This window comes from Mycteria americana, chromosome 3 (genome assembly GCF_035582795.1).
Source record: "Mycteria americana isolate JAX WOST 10 ecotype Jacksonville Zoo and Gardens chromosome 3, USCA_MyAme_1.0, whole genome shotgun sequence".
NCBI lineage: Eukaryota > Metazoa > Chordata > Aves > Ciconiiformes > Ciconiidae > Mycteria > Mycteria americana.
In genome coordinates, this window is record NC_134367.1 from 94,842,565 (window position 1) to 94,858,412 (window position 15,848).

At 48.2% G+C, this 15,848-nt stretch overlaps 1 protein-coding gene across 1 annotated transcript in view; it reads right to left on the reverse strand.

The window, feature by feature from the left end:
• Nucleotides 1-15,848, reverse strand: part of MDGA1 (MAM domain containing glycosylphosphatidylinositol anchor 1) — a 146,746-nt gene that overhangs the window by 82,861 nt on the left and 48,037 nt on the right. Inside the window, exons 2-5 of the mRNA XM_075497408.1 lie at nucleotides 14,182-14,321; nucleotides 11,143-11,317; nucleotides 6,527-6,723; nucleotides 3,553-3,685 (exon numbers count right to left, since the gene is read on the reverse strand). Of these exons, the coding sequence (XP_075353523.1) occupies nucleotides 3,553-3,685; nucleotides 6,527-6,723; nucleotides 11,143-11,317; nucleotides 14,182-14,321 (645 nt within the window). The remainder of the gene's footprint in view (nucleotides 1-3,552; nucleotides 3,686-6,526; nucleotides 6,724-11,142; nucleotides 11,318-14,181; nucleotides 14,322-15,848) is intronic.

The window sequence follows — 15,848 nt, forward strand, 5'->3', positions numbered from 1 at the left end:
CATCATTATTTCTGCCTCTTCTCTCCCTGGACCCTACGTTAATGAGCTGTGCTGGATTTGTGTTGGATCTCTGAATTACAGCCCATACAAACAAGGCGAGGAGGACTGCTCTCTCCTCAGCACCGGCAACATAATTTAGCAGCGCAACTACTGCCATGCTAGGATATTGCTTTGGTGCACTGAATCAAATGTCCTCGCCCTGGCCACGGCACATGCTATTCGTGCCAGAGGTGGCCAGCTGTGCCTAAGGAAGAAGGTGGCTCCTCTGCCACCTGCACTGGTCATTTTGAGGCCAGTGGTTGGAGTCCTTGAATTTCGGGAGGCCACAGCCTGCACTCAGAGCCTTTGAGAGGTCTCTCTGCTGGAGTCTTGGAAACAGCATGCAAGGGTTAACGCGCACTAATCGGCAAAGGAAGGATTTGTAAGCCCTCTCCAAGCTCCAGGTGGTGTCATGAGACTCAGCGAAGCCCAGGAAGGAAATAGCTCAACTCACCCTGGTAGTGGTCCGGCAGGACACATTCCTGTCACTAACAGGCTGTCAGATGAGCGTAGCTGATATCAAATAGCTGTTCCTGCCCTCTGACATTGAACTGGTCTCAGGTTCACAGGACACACACAAGCTGACAGATCTAGCATCTTGCCTGGGAATCTCTACTCGTCCCTGTCAGAGCCAGAGAAAGGCTGAGACCAGCTTATGTCCAGAGCGAAGATATCAGAGTTGGGGAGCACAAACCAGAGGTCCTGCAGGCTCTGGTTAAGAGTTAGGGATCTTGCGGTGTTTGATGTGCCCGTATCTGAACAACACTCATCTTGCCCAGCAGTGACATGTTCTGAGCAAGGCAACATGGAAAAAAAAGTGACGTGCTGGTGCCAGTACTGCCTCAGGGTAGGTTCTGTGTGCATGCAAGAGGGAGGCAGGGAAACTGCAAAGCTGCCACCCGCACAGCTCCAGGCAGCAAGCTCCCATGATGTGCCCCAAAACGGAGCCCTGGCTGTGGCAGCCTGCGTGGACTCCCACTCCTGTCAGCAGACAGAGGTTAACAGTCTAGAGACATTGTTATGCAGGAGATGAATCTCATTTATTTGTAACCTGTGGCAATTCCTTTTATTCTTGGCTCAGAAAACCTGCTGGCAGAGTCTGCCGAGTAGCAAGGGGACCATTAAAAACAAAGAGTCGCTTTCAATTCCCTTTGAAGTCCAATTTGCTGCAGTAAAACTGCATGAGAATTAACCAGCTGGGCTGCTTAATTTTGCAGAAATCAAGGAAGGGGAAAACGTCAGCCTGACCCTGCTGGAGCAGGTGACAACAGCCCAGTGCTGAGCTGGTCCTGTGGCTCTGCAGACCCAACCTGCTGCTCTAGAGCCACACAACAACAGCAAGACAGAGGAGGAGCAGGGGAAACCTCCTTCCCATTAAGGTTGCAGACCAAGAACCCATCCCCTGCTGCAAGGGCCAAGCTGCTGACACAGAGCTCGGGAGAAGCACATCTCCTTGCCAGAGACTACGATCTGCCCGAAGGCCACTGGCCAGAGGAGCCAAAGTGAGCCAGCTGAGGAACAGCAAATGAACTGGGAAGAGAAGTTTCCCTTGGCCTTGCATGACCTGACCCACCAATTCCCCTCTAGGTCTGTAGTACTTAGGTCTATAAATATTTAAGAGATCGATTTCCATGCACCTCAGTGCCCTTTGGGCCCTCCTCAGTTGCAAAGGCGAAGGCATCCTGAGCAAAGCTGCTCAGGATTCTGGGCACAGCCAAGCCTATGAAGGCTGCTAAAGCATAAGCGCAAGAGGGAAAGAAAAGACCTATGCAAAAAAGGAGAGAATTAGAGATTTTTTTTCTTTAGAGATATTTTCTCATCTATGCACAATACTACCTACAGGGCAAGTAAGCCAGATAATATTTCACGTTAAATATACTTGTGTTATTTAACACAAACCCTGCTCACACCGCAGTGCCAGCTTCATTTTCACTGCCAGCTTTTAATACAATTTGCTAGGAACACATTTTCCATGGCCTCTTTGAGCTTGTAGTGTCAGGCTCCACAGTAACTGTATAAATATGCATCTATACCCAGACAACAGGAAAAAAGAACTAGATGTATGTGCTACGAGGTCCGGGTTCAGAGCTTAGGTAGGTACCTAAGAAGACGGTGTAAATTCAGCCATATCGCTGGCTTCTGATCTGGCTACAACCTGAAAATACATTTTCCCCAGTAAAGGGGCTGGACTGAAATGAAGGACAGTTTCCCTGTGCTTGGGCTGGCAGCGGGGAGTGGACATGAAGAGAAATTTGATTTTCTCACTCTTCAAAGGTAAAGACACAACAGGGAAGAAGAGCTGTATGAGATCCCTTTCATTATCATGAGCACAAGATAAGTTTTTAAAGGGAATATTCCAGCATTTGCTACAGTCTCATCCTGAGAGAAATTTAGGCAGTGGTGTGAGTTGCTCGAGACATGTTCCAAGATCTTACTACACAGAGAATATTTTTTTCTGATATTAGCTATAGTTCACTTTCTTAAGCTCATTATTTTTCTTCTTTCCACATAAAATGATGCAACTATTGTTCAGCACCTTGGGCTCAAGTCAGATCAATAAACATAATTTATGCAGTATCAACAATATCCCATCAACAGCTGGCAACATCAAAAGATTTCTGTTTCCACTGCACAAAGATGACACAAGGGATGCAAACCACTTTGTGTTACATTAGAGAGGTGAATAATTCAAACAACTACAATGCCTTTCTTTCTGATCATGGAATACCCCAGGGCTGGAAGCGATTTTCTGACACTTACTTATTATTTGAAACTATTCACACATGGGGGGGGGTTGTGGGTAGGGTTTTTTGGTGGGTGTGGTTTTGTTTTGTGTTTTTTTTTTAATGGATGGGTTGCAATCAGGTCCTTGCGAGTATTTGGTACATGATACTCAGTTATCAGTCAGTTATTGCAGGTCAAGCAAGAGGCACAAAACTGATTCTGTTTGCAACTGGAGGCGCACTCAAGCACTGCCAGTATGAATATCAGTGTAAAATTTATTTATTGGGAAGGCACCAGAGATATTTGCTTTCCACAAACATCGGCACCAGCGGAGCCTGTTAGCTGGGAGGTGCTGAGAGCACAGCCTGGCAAACCAGGCCAGAGTCACACACGAATGAATTATTCGTAAGAACTCCTGCAGCATCTGCCCCGCTCTAGACTGTACGAAATCTATTTTTAAAGTCACTTAGAATTATAAATAAATAAACCAGTGCCTGGATTAAAAACTACATAGTGCCTTAACACCTAAACACCTACACGTAGTCTGTTTTAATGATCTCACGGCAGCCCTGGCCAAGGCACCGGCTATCCGCAGAGATACAAGAAATTAGAGCATCCCTGGCCACAAAACTTCTGCGTGAAGGATTTGTAATCTTAGCAGCCATGTACCTGAACGTGAGGTGCTGCAGGCCCTGGACAGGGTGCTGTGTTACCCTCCGGGAGGGGTAACGGCTTGTGGAGCAGGCGAGGGGTCGGAGGGCTGCGGGGACCCTCTGCGTCCCCTCTTACCTGTGGTGTTTGTGAGCTGGAAGGTGATGGATTTGTCAGGGATGCTGCAGACGTTGCGGACGGACACCTGGCATGTGTAGCTGGCGTAATCCTGGGGCCGCAGGTTCTTCAGCTTCAGGACTTTGGTTTCACCCTGGGAGTTGGGAAAAAGAGGGGGGGAAAAGACACAGGTATACAAAGCACAGCTCATCACTGCAAGTCCATAACCTGTCCCAAAGTTGACAGATTGCCAGCAGCTCCCGTCAAAACCTCAGGGAACTGTGCAGACTCCAAGCCCCCCTAGCTATATGTAAAGGAGACACAAAATGTTTGCAGTGGTAACTCCACCTCCAGGATTTCTCAAAACACCCAGCAACCGACTGACATTTAACGTGAAAGCACTGCTGAACAGGTCTAGGCATAATTTCTCATCAACTGCCATCAGAATCATCCTGCAGAACGTGAAAAACCTTAAATGTCCCAGAACAGACTCTGAGTTCTCATACCAAGATGTCGGTAGGAACCCAAGGGACGTCATTGGGTCTCAACACTGCAAAACCAAAGTAAATCAGAGCAGATTCTGGCATTAATGCTGGCCTAAATGTGACGAGTTCAACAGTTAGGCTGTAAAAATTTGCGGTACAGGGGGAAAAAAAAAAGATAATTCAGAGAAATACTCAACCCCCCAAAACTTTCTGATCTCCCTTCTCCAGGTTCTAATCTCATTTATGCTGGTGTAAATCCAGAGTGACTGCACGGACTTTGATAGCCTTTTCTCATACTATGGTAACAAACAAACAAAATCACTCCCTGGCACTCCATTAGTTACTGGCTTGTTACAGAAACAGAATCAAGTTGTTAAATTAACAATAGATGTGTTCTGTAGAGTTTTATTATGGAATGTGGAAAGCTCTGAGATGCATCCTGTGGTTTGTACACCCTGCAACTCATATGTCTTCCCACGACAGCTTGTCGCTGTTGTTCTCCTTGCGTTTGTCTAAATCTCTTTTGGAGAAACCATTCCATAATTGCCTGCAAATGTGAAAAGGTGTCAGCACGACAAATCCTCTTGAGGACAACCTCAAGGGACTGGACGATGAGCTCAGGCATGCTAATATGCAGAGAACAAGGATCTGAACTGAGTAAATTAGAAAGATAAATACCTAGGAGACCAATAACCCTATGAAAGTCCTGTCCCTTGAGATTTGTTGCTATGCCACACAAATTACGGCATTTACAATGTGCATGTCAACTACTTACTTACAGTGTCATATGTATCCTGTTTATTGATTAGTAAATGTTGGGTAAATGTGTATAAACCTTCAGTGTAAATAAGTTTTAAAAAGCTTAAACAGTAAACTCTTCACCTCCCTTTTAATGTAAAAGCCTACCTGACACTGATACCAGTTCACCTCTAAGACAATATTACAAATACCTGCGAAGGGTGCTTTGTTAAACATACTGATTTGAGCTCCAGCAAGATCTTCCCCTCCCAATAGTGTTGCAGAGGTATGTTTTTTTTAATTTCATCTCTTACCAACCCAAACTCACAGGTTTATGCTGGTGCTATGGAGAGGACCATAAGGGCATGCCTGTGTGAGCACCGCAGTCCTAACACCCTCTCTCAGAGCTGGGAACGACCCATCACGGTGGGAACATTGCCTGACAGGAGCTGCAGGATGCTGGGTCGTTTACACGTTAATGCTGCAATATGGTGAAATTCTGCCACATGCCTTATTTAGCTGAAGAAAATATCTGAAGTCCTAAGACATCCTCTCATTAAGCAATGTCTCCTGTTAATTACACTGAGCTTAGGGAAAGCTGGAAGAGCCCATGGTGGCTTCCTCTAAGACCAGGGATGTCCTGGTTGGTTGCAACATAGCCCTGGACTAGACAAAGCTCTCTTCAGGGCCCAACAGCAGAACTGACCTACAGCGTTTCTGCAAATCTGCCGCTAACCTGCAGCTCTCTTCTCTCTCCTCATCCCCCTGAACGTTTCCATTTGGCTGCCCATTTCCATGACCTACAGAGACAGTGTGTTTCAATAAAATATGAACACGACTACATTAACTGAAAGGTTGCCTTGAGCATCGCTCAGAAATCAGACTCGGCCAGAATGTGCTCAGGGCCCAGCTTCGGGAGCGCGAGGAGGTGCGTGGGATGAAATGGGTGCCTGGGGAGCGTCCCTTTCTGCCCTCCCTTCCCACCCATCACTGCCTCGTGTGGACAAGCAGCCTTGCTGGAAGCGCTGGGGCTGGTTAGCATCTGAAGGACATTCAGGGCCAGAGCTCAGCTTAGGATAACATGCCCAGAGTGCCTTGGCAAAAGAAAAATTCCCCTCTGTCTCCCACTGCGTTGGCAGGCTAATTACTGTGAAGAAAGTGGCGTTCAAAGGGGCAAGTCCAGCACAGGCAAGCAGGAGAAGCAGAAAGGATGTGGATACCCTGTCACAGGATGACAGTCAGAAAGTGCCCAGACAGTAGGGCTGCCTCTGTTACTTATAGCCATTAGGAAAAGCTCTTCATCATTTGCCTCATGGATCCCACAGCAATTCCTGCCATTCACTCACACTGCTAAACAGGAAGCAATTCCCCTGATTTATGGAGCTTGGGCACTCAATTAAGAAAATAAAATTAGTAACGGGAGACAGAGGAGACCCAATCTTGGGATTGTTTGCTTGGATTTTAGTCTCAGCCATCCAACAGACATGTAACCTCATTGGGGGAGCTGTGACCTGCTCTCAGGGACAGTGACAAAAAGGGGAAGGGACTCCTAGGCTGTCACACTCCCTCCTGCTGCTCTGCTCCTCTTGTTCCCTGGAACCCCCATACAGAAGTAGGCTCTACCAGCCCTTTCGGAGACAGCACTCCTTGCAGCGGCCACCACCCTCTCCCCAGCATCATAATCCACAAGGGAAAGAAACGCCATCCACTACAGAGTGCCCTGCATCAGCAAGACGCTCAGCACAAGCTGGTGGAGGTCTGGTTTTTTTCACCTGTGTGTAGAGGGGTTCATAGATGTCCACGCCATTGTCCTGACTGTGGGAAAGTGTCTCAGCTCCCCGTTTCCAGATGAAGCGAGCTGGTGGGTTGGAGTTGACAGTGCAGCGGAGGAAGACAGTCTTCTCCTGGTAGAAGCTGCCACGTACATCGCTGATGGTCTGGTGAACGGTGAGAACAGGTTCATCTAGATCTGGAAGGAAGGTAAGGAGGGCCGCAGCAGTTGTTAGTGAAGCTTGGTCTGCACGTACAGCCTGCAGAGCAGATGATGCTCCAGGCACCATAGAAGAGAGGGGAAGCTCCCACACATTTGGCTGACGACAGCTGCTGAATTAAGAGCTGATCTGAGGGCAGGTAACACAAACAATATCTAAAGGGAACAGACAGGAGAAGCCAAAATTCTCCCGCTCACCACACAACCTTCAGAGAATAGAAAGCACCGTCCGGTTTGCAGATCCCACGTGGCCCTTGAGCAAACTGCTTGCCTGCCACATGCCTCTCAGACCAGTGGGCTGCTTCACCTTCCCCAATGACACCCCACACCCCAAATCACCGCTCTCTACTTCAGTGAGAGGTCAGAAAGATCCCAGGAAACTCTGCTCCGTCATCATTTCTTCTGCTCCCACTTTCCACTTCCCAAATCCCTCCTGAAATCATGGGGCTAAGCCCACAGCTGTGAGATGCCCACACAAAGGACATGACAAACCTTCAAGTCAAGGGGTGAGAGCAGAAGTCAGGACAAGATCAAGGAGCTGAGATGGAGAGTTATCTCCTAGACAGGAGCAAGTCTCGTGGGGCTCCACGGGAACATGAGATGGAAAACACTAAAAAGGTATGCACAATTTCTCTCTCTCCCTATTAAAATACCTTCTGTGTATTTTCTTCTTTTCAAGGTCTGTACTGACTCTCCCTCTTCAGCAACTTCTGCTCACTGCATCCCTATCACCCAGCCCTAAACTAATCAGGTTCTTTTCTGGTTTTCCCTTTACAGAAAACGCTTCTTCCAATTCCCTCACCATACCTGCACCAGACACGCAGCCGTCACGACTGGATCCATGATTATCAGCCACTTCACTTGCAAGGACACAAGCAATAGCCCTGCAGGGAGCATACTTTCTCTATCCACCCACGGCATGCTGTTCCCCAAGGGCTGCCCTCCTGCTAAGAAAAGGATCATTTTCTTGGGCTTTTGCACCAGACACCAATGTTTGAACATCAAGGAAGCATGGTGAAAACCTCAGAGGGGTTCTCCTCCCAGAACCACTTTGAGACTGATTGTGATTAAATGTAAAGATGCCATTTGACAACATGGGACCAACTGACCCTCTAAAACTGAAATCTGTCCCCATGCCCTTAAGTATGTCTTATAAGGCATCTATAAGGCATCTTATAAGGCATCAGCTGAAGCAATTCTACCTTTTTCAGCAGCCTTATGACCCCACCTTCAACTGCGAGGAAACTGAGGCACACGCACCCAGTATCCCCTTGTGCTGCCAGCACTGTCTCCTGCACGCGTTAGCAGAGAGGAAGGGGACATGTGCTCATCACCTCCTGCTCTCCTATGCCACCTAATTTTCATGATATTTTATTTTAGAGATTTGTAACTTCAGAAATCTGACTCCCAGAAAGGAAGGGGGAAGCAAGGATGAGTTTCTGTTAATGTGTCATCCAAATAATGTGTGTTCTCTGCTGAATCACAAGTGTCAACTTGTGGATTTGCATATTTTAATGAGCTGTATGCTTGGTAGACAGCAATTGTAATGGGACCTGAGATTTGTTGGCTTGACCACACCATAGCTCAGAGATATGAGTAGAGCCATTAGCAGAAAAATGACAAGGCACAAAAAAAAAAAAATCAAAACCCAAAACCAATAAAAAACCAAAACCCAAAACCCAAAGCTGAAGAAAAACATACACAGGTGGAGAAAAAAAGGCTCCTCCCCATACAGGGCTGTCTCCATGTAGCCATAGGGCGACTGAATTTTACATCAAATTCTCTTGGACCAGGACCTTGGGCACAGCCTCTCCTCTTTCCCCCTTCTTTGTCCTTAACCATCCTTTACTTGTTCACGCTTTACATGAGTAACTCTGTAGCTACCATCCTTCTGAGGCTCCATTTCTCAGCAGGATGCATGGCAAAACACTTCCCTTACTGACCAAAGAAGATATTCACCATTCAGGTCTCCTGGCTCCCAGCTACTCCCCACACAGAAAACATCTTCTTTTCAGTTGCTAAACCTTTCCTCCCTCGAATCTTTCAGCCTTCTTTCGTAGCAGTCAGCTCTAAGTCTAGCCCTCCTGAGAAAACCTAAAATAAGACCTACAACGATATGTATGTCCTTGATGTACAAGTAACGCCACTGATGTCAGTGAGCTGCGCAAATGATAAATTTGGCCCAAGGCTGCTCATGGAGATGATCACGTGGGATGTTTCATGCACAATATAAGCTTGTAAACATCCATTCTTTCTTTTTCTTTACTTTCCCTCTCTCCGACATGGAAATACTCCAAACAGCAGCTGCCTCTCTGCCAGTATCTAACCAATACTTTAAAGCCTCACTTGATGCCCACTTGGGGCAAAGGAATAACTTGCTACACAGGTTACTGTCTCCAGTTTAATATCTTCTTGGCACCAGTGGTGCTCTCCACACAACCTTGCTGTCTAATACTAAAAGTATGAGTGAGGACTAGTGCTAGCTGTCAAGGACACCAAGGTTCACACGAGGGTGATTACTTACCTCCAACTACAAATTGGGATGCGGGGAAAGAAGGGGTTTGTTTTCAAATTCTGGTTCATGCAGCTGAAGGTTGCCTGGGTGAGCGTTCAACAAAAACTGTGGCTTTTCCTATGTGTTCCCTTGTATCTACTGCAAATACTAGCAGAAAATAGTCTCTCCTCCCCAAAAACCAAGTGAGCAGAACAGAGGTGCGTTACCAAGTCCATCTGCAGAGTAGATGTTAGTATGAGAAAGCCCTTGGCCACCCCATTAGCCCCATAGTTCTACAGGTCAGAGCTGCACGAGGGACCACAGGACACTACATCGCTCTAGCTCCAGCCTGCACCCCAGAAGTAAAGGGAGCGCCCTCAGTGCGTAAAGAGATTCATGCCACAGTCCTGTTCTTAGAGACACAGGCCCTGGCAAGGTGTCATACTGAGGCTTGAGAAAAGCAAGTCCCCTTTGCAATGGAGAGTTATCATATGCCTCCACCACATGTAGGAGAAGACATGGGCAGAGAAGCCAAGCAGACCTAGGTGGGTGTCAGAACTCCTCCAAACAAAGCTATGCGATGCCCATGAAGAAATGCTCATCCTGTCCAAAGTGGCTGCTGCTGAAGCAATCTATTTTCCCAGCCTGTAGGATGGTGCTCACACTAGGCTATTCCAATACAGGGTAGAGCAAGGAAGGAGCAGAGAGAGGCGCTGCTCCAAGCAATATAATACAGCTGTGGATCATGAACCTATGAAAGCCTAAGGATGTTCAAGTCTACGGCATACTTTGTGAGGGTCACATCACTGTAGGGCTGGACAGTAGGACTAAGAGGAAGCAGTCAGGCAGCAGTTGCTGTCAGCAAAGCTCTGCCCAGACTCCAGGCAGGTACTGGGGTTTTGAAGCCCGGAGGTTGCTCCACTGGCAGCTAACCATAGTGCACCTCAGCACAGAAGACTGTCTTGCTAGGAGTGTGGGAACAGGTGGTGACAGGTTCAGGGAGACTTCTAGCTGCTTTATCACGTTTTACATCTTTTTAGCATCAACTTCTTGCTGGCTAGGCCTTCTCAGAAGATATGAGTGAGGAGAGGGATTTAGTGTTACTCAGGCTGGAGAAAACTGGAATAGTGGATAGCCAAGGACAATGAGCAGAATGGTAATCTTCCCCAAGAGAGCAAATCTCTTCAAAAGTTGCCTAGACCTTAAATCGTGGATTCCTCCCATATGGGGGTTACGGGATAAGTTTAATTTCCCTCCCTTTTGGCCACAGCAGCCCAAGAATAAACAACATTAAGCCAGCATAAGAAACCTTCAAAACTTGGGGCCCAAGGTAGAGAACCAATAACAGCATCTCCAGGACACAAGAAGAATGGACGTTGCAACCAGCCAGAGAAATGCTGAGTCACTGAAACCAAGGGGTCCTCACAGATTCCTTCACGTTCACCCCTTCGCAGCTCAGCCTCCTCAGGTGCATCCCAGAGTCTTTTGCTCTGTTTCCACCATGCTGCAGAGGTAGCAATGGTGGGAGCAGGGCACTGATTTCAGGAATGCCCCAAGCATCTGGGGCACTACCAATTTCAAGAAGCATCGGTTTGCTTCAAGCATTGCCAGCTTCAAAATGAAGACAAAGAAAGCAGAAACCCTCTACAATGCTACATCCCAGACAAGTGCTAGGGACCTCTGGAAGTGACAGAATGACTCACATGGACAGGCAGAGCTATCTTTTTTGTGGATGGATCTAATCTCCTAGGGGTAAGGGACCCAGGAGACACCACACCAGTCTCTTTGCTCCTGAATCAGGTGTGCGTGGTCCTAGGGCAATGCAGCTCCCTGCCGGCCCTGCAGCGAGGCAGAGACATGCAGTAGAACTGTGGGAAGGTCTGGGTTGCCGCTAAACGACTTACACTGCACATCTACTCGAATGGACTTGATGGCAGGGACCCCAACCCCATTTTCTGCTTTACAGTAATAGCGGCCCCCCTGCAGCCTTTGGATCTTCTCAATCCGAAGGGTCTCGTTAAGCACTGACGTCTCTTGGAATTTGTCCGATGCGCTGCCAGCAGTTTTGGTCCATCTCACCTGCACGAGAAGAACGAGAGAAATGCAAGCAATCAGTGACACAAACTAGAGATCCCAGGGGACAGCAGCGCTCCCTTTGCTCCTCTTCCCCCTCCTCCCTAGCCATTCTCAAAAATGGGCCCTACAGCACCACCAGACCTTACCAAAGCTCAACTGCTCATCTCAGTATGTCTCAGTAGACCAGCTGCTGATTCTCATTCATCACCAATCTCTAAGTCCTAGTGTCCGGGATAACCACTCAGTTCACCCAGACACACTGCATATTTACCATGCCTGCTCTGGTCCTGTAAACCCAGGAACTTGGTTAGTTTTGTACCACTATCTGCAGAGCCCAGGACGTTCAGCATTAAGCCTTGAGACCCCATGTGGCTGGTAGGCCACAAAGCTACAGCAGACATCAGCTCACAGCTACAGAGCTTTTATTGCAGTCAACAGTCTTTCATCTTTCTCCGGACAGCAAGGCTATTTCTGCTGTTTGCTTTTCCAAGTAAGGGTGAGAAAATGCAGTTGCTATCTGGCTCTTGCCCCTTTCCCACAGGGAACCCCTGTGTATGTTATTTTTATAAGTCATCCTTTTGCAATACACAAGCTTTTACTTTGATTTTAAAGATACAGAAAAGGAAAAGAAAAAATCCCTTCAGCTTTCAAGCTATCTTGCATTTTTTGTCCTTATGTTACATGCCTTAAGATCCTGGCTTGCAGGGGCAACAGAGCTGCATGATATTTCATGGTGAATGAAATATCATGCAGCAAATGAAATATCATGCAGCAAGAGGACAGCACTCCTAAAGACTGCATGGTTATTCTTATGTCTGGAATGAGGTACAGCCCTAGCAGTGGTGGTACAAGCTTCCCCCTTTTCTGCAGTCCAGAAAATGAAAGAGAGAGGAGGCTTTTCTCAGCCCATTGGTTTCCTATATCTGCAACCTCCCTTCTAAAGGTTCCTGACTGGTGGTCTCCCACGCTGGTGCCCATCTAGACTCTGGGACTGAGATCCAGCAAGATCAGCCAACAGAAAGGAGACAGACTTTCATTCAACATTGGCCACAGATTAGATGGACCAGATACCTTCACTCCTCCCCCAGGCTTTGCCTAAAGCTCACTGCCACCACCTGATTGATGCTGATGCTCTACAAAGAGCAGGGGTGTCTACATCCCACTCCCAGAGCCTTAGGCCGAGCAGATTTTCAGAACTAATGACCATGGATTTATTTAGCCTTTGTAGGCTTATTATGAAATTGTCTGAGGGCCCCAAGACTCTCAAGAGTCTCCTGTTTGCAAGGACACTTCAGCCAGCTCTTTAATCTTTTCAATTTCAATCTAATTTAAGTATTTTGGCCACATTTTCATGCTTTAATGACTGGCTGATAGAAGGGAAAAGAAAAGATTAAACAAAGGTTAGGATAAGAGCTTAGTTGGGGAAGAAATCTATCCATGAGAAAGAAGGGAGGGCAGAGATAGGACACATGCCATGTTTTATGTGTGCGGATTCCAGCCTCCCTGGTTACGCCTGGTTCTATGCTCTGGTGTCCACCGTGCATGTCCGGGCAATGACAAGCCACAATGTTGCCCACTAGCATGCTGTCTGCATCAGGCTCTGCTCCAGCAATCTCTCTGGCTGCTCAGGCTCTCAGGCTCAAATCCCCACAAGCTGCCAGCACCTTCCCACACATTCAACATCCTTATCGGGGCCAGCCCTACCGTCTTCCTCGTTTCTGACGTACACAGCTATCATCTGCCCATCGCTGTCACAAGCCTAGGCTGGTCACTTTTGCTGGCCTGGCTCAGACCATTTCCTTTTTATTGCTTCCAGCATATGCTTTGATGGATAAACATTTCAAATCCTGCTGGCTGAGTCTCTCTCCCTCTCCTTTGTTATCGCCTCTTAGCCAAGTAGCTCCTCACAAGCAAGTCCACAGAGGTGTTGATTGGTGTACGCAGATGGATGGCTTCTCAGCACAAATATCTTTGGCAGGATTGGGGAAGGTAGCCAAGAAGGCACACATATCATACTTGGGTCCCTTCAGTGTATTCTGGCACATCCAGCCTCGTTGTACGCACCAGCTGCCACTCCTACCACGCTCTGTCCCGGAGCGGGCAGATCCATGCTCTGGTCCAGTATCTCTGTAGACACATCCACACTAACATTGAACCAGCCTGCTTGAGTGTCTGAAGGGTGGGAAGGTGGCTGCATGGGGCTTGAGGCTATGCAACCCTCTAGGGACCCTGGGGAAAGGTCGCAGCAGCTAACCAAGCTCAGCTCTGTACCTCTCCGCTGAACTGTGACTGTGACCACAGCATGGATATATCCAGCGCTGCAAGTCTGAATCTGCCTCTGGTCGGTGGCCATAAAGCAATGACCAGTGGGCTCTGCGTGGGGCTCGGTGAAGTGCGCTACAAACAACTTCCTGAACTGCCCCAAGCAGGTTCCCCTTGTCTGTACATCCAGAGAAGCTGAGAGACTGATGGAACGTGAAGGACCAACTCCTATGGCCAGCACATGCGGGAAGCCTCCTCTAGCCTGTTCAGGCTGTTCCTGCTTTGTAGTAAGAGGGTTAAAGTTTTGAGCGTGGTTTGTATAATGGATTCAGTTTGGGCTTTCAGTTTTTTGGTGGACTTCACATACTGAAGACCACTAGACGGTCTGTGTTGGCTCCTGCAAAGCTTTGTGGACTGTTTTCCATGAAAGTAAGGCTAGATGCTTCCTAGCTTAACAAGCTAGTGCTTGCGCTATGGGGCATCCCTACTTGACTCCAACACGTAGGAGAAAGCTGGGCACCCCACTGTCCACAATTCTTCTTTACGTGGAGTCTACAAAGAAGTGCCATGGGGAGCATGGGTGACAGGCAAGACTGAAAACTTACCTGTGGCCGGGGGTGTCCTGTGACCAGACACTGCAGGACCAGCGTGTCCCCCTCCCGAATTGTGTAAACGCGTTCACTGATGTTGTCTTCCTTCACCACGCATGCTTGCCCAGCATGGATGATTTGGGCCTGAGCAGGAGCTGCGGAGAGGAAAGAAGAGGTAAAGAGGGAAACAAGCAGCACCCTAGCCCCTTATGCCCACTGCCCAGGGTGGCTGCTCCCACAGCAGGGTGGAAAAGCCACCTCTTAAGCCACAGAGGGGAAGAGCCGGACGGTGCTGGGTATGAGACACAAAGGTCTCAGGAGATATAAAATTGAGCGATTTTCCCCATCTCCTGGGTGGCTGGTATCAACTGCTATTTTAAAACCTTTGGTCCTGTTGGGATGAGCAACTCTAGGCACTGGAAAGCAGAATACGGAGCTTTTTGGGGGGGCCCTCCTGCATGAGCTGAGGACCAAGAATTCTCTGCTCTCATCTCTCCCAGAGAGGTGTACGTGCAAGTGGTTAAAGCAGGGACCTAGTCAAATCACAACTGCTCTACACCTGTCTAGAACAGGCCTGGTTATTGTGATTTACCTTGCAGGGGGCTGGGATAACTACCGAGCAGAGTCAGAAGGCGTCCTGAAGCTCTGTACAGCTTTTAGCACACGTCCCTAGAACAGGCATAGCACACGCTGCAGGAGAAAGAAGTCTTTCCCAAATTACACAGCAACCTATCTCAGCCCTGAGTCAGAGGGAACAGCCTCTGCAGAACCTGGGGGCCCATAATCTCCAGGGGTCTCTCCAGCTAGGGCTCCAATCAGAGCCCAGTTACTGCCAGTCCAGCCAGGAAGACAAGTGAAGACCGGTGCTGTGGAAAAATACGTGGAAAGAAAGTTCCCAGAACAAAGTTTAAAAACTTCATGCCTGGCAAATGGCAATTATGTCCCACTGTAGCCCTGTAGACCACTGTAGACCAACAGCAGGGAGAGACAAGCTCTAAAAGAACAGCTCCAGAGTCCTGTGCAAACAGCCCTTGGGTCCCTACTCCAAAAGCTTTTGTGTGATCACTGAAGCGGCTGAGACATATTGAAGGCGACTGCACAGCCCAACGGGACACCTGTGCTTGTTCAAGGGGAAAACTCCAGTCGCACTTCAAGGAGCAGAGAAACTCACAAACGTGTCTAAGAATCGGTGCCTCAGTGAGAGTCCCCCTGGGACACTTCCCCGTCTTGCTACAACGCTTCCAGGTGACTGCAGTCACAGCTCTAGCTCGCGTTAGTGAAATACAATGCAAACGAACAAACCACTGAGGAGATGATCAAAGGGTTTAAATCAAGGAGCCTTAGCAAGCCTCCTGAAACAAGCACAGATTTTGCACAACCTATTAAAGCTGAACTAAGCACCCACTTTTTCCTCAAGGTTAGTTGAGCTTCAAATACTACTATTTTTTTTTTCCCCCATTCTTTTGGCATGACCAAAATGCCCTAAACCCAATCACCTGGGCAAGGGAAGTGCTCAGATTTATGCTGGTTTAATCCACCAGCAGCACAGACCTAGGGCAGGCTGGGCTCGGGCAGTGGAGGAGATCTGCCTTTGAGGTCAGCCTGCACAAACTGGTCTCACCAGAATGTACTGACCAAGCAGCAGTGACAAGAGTGGACACAGGGCTAGTGGGCAGCAAGCT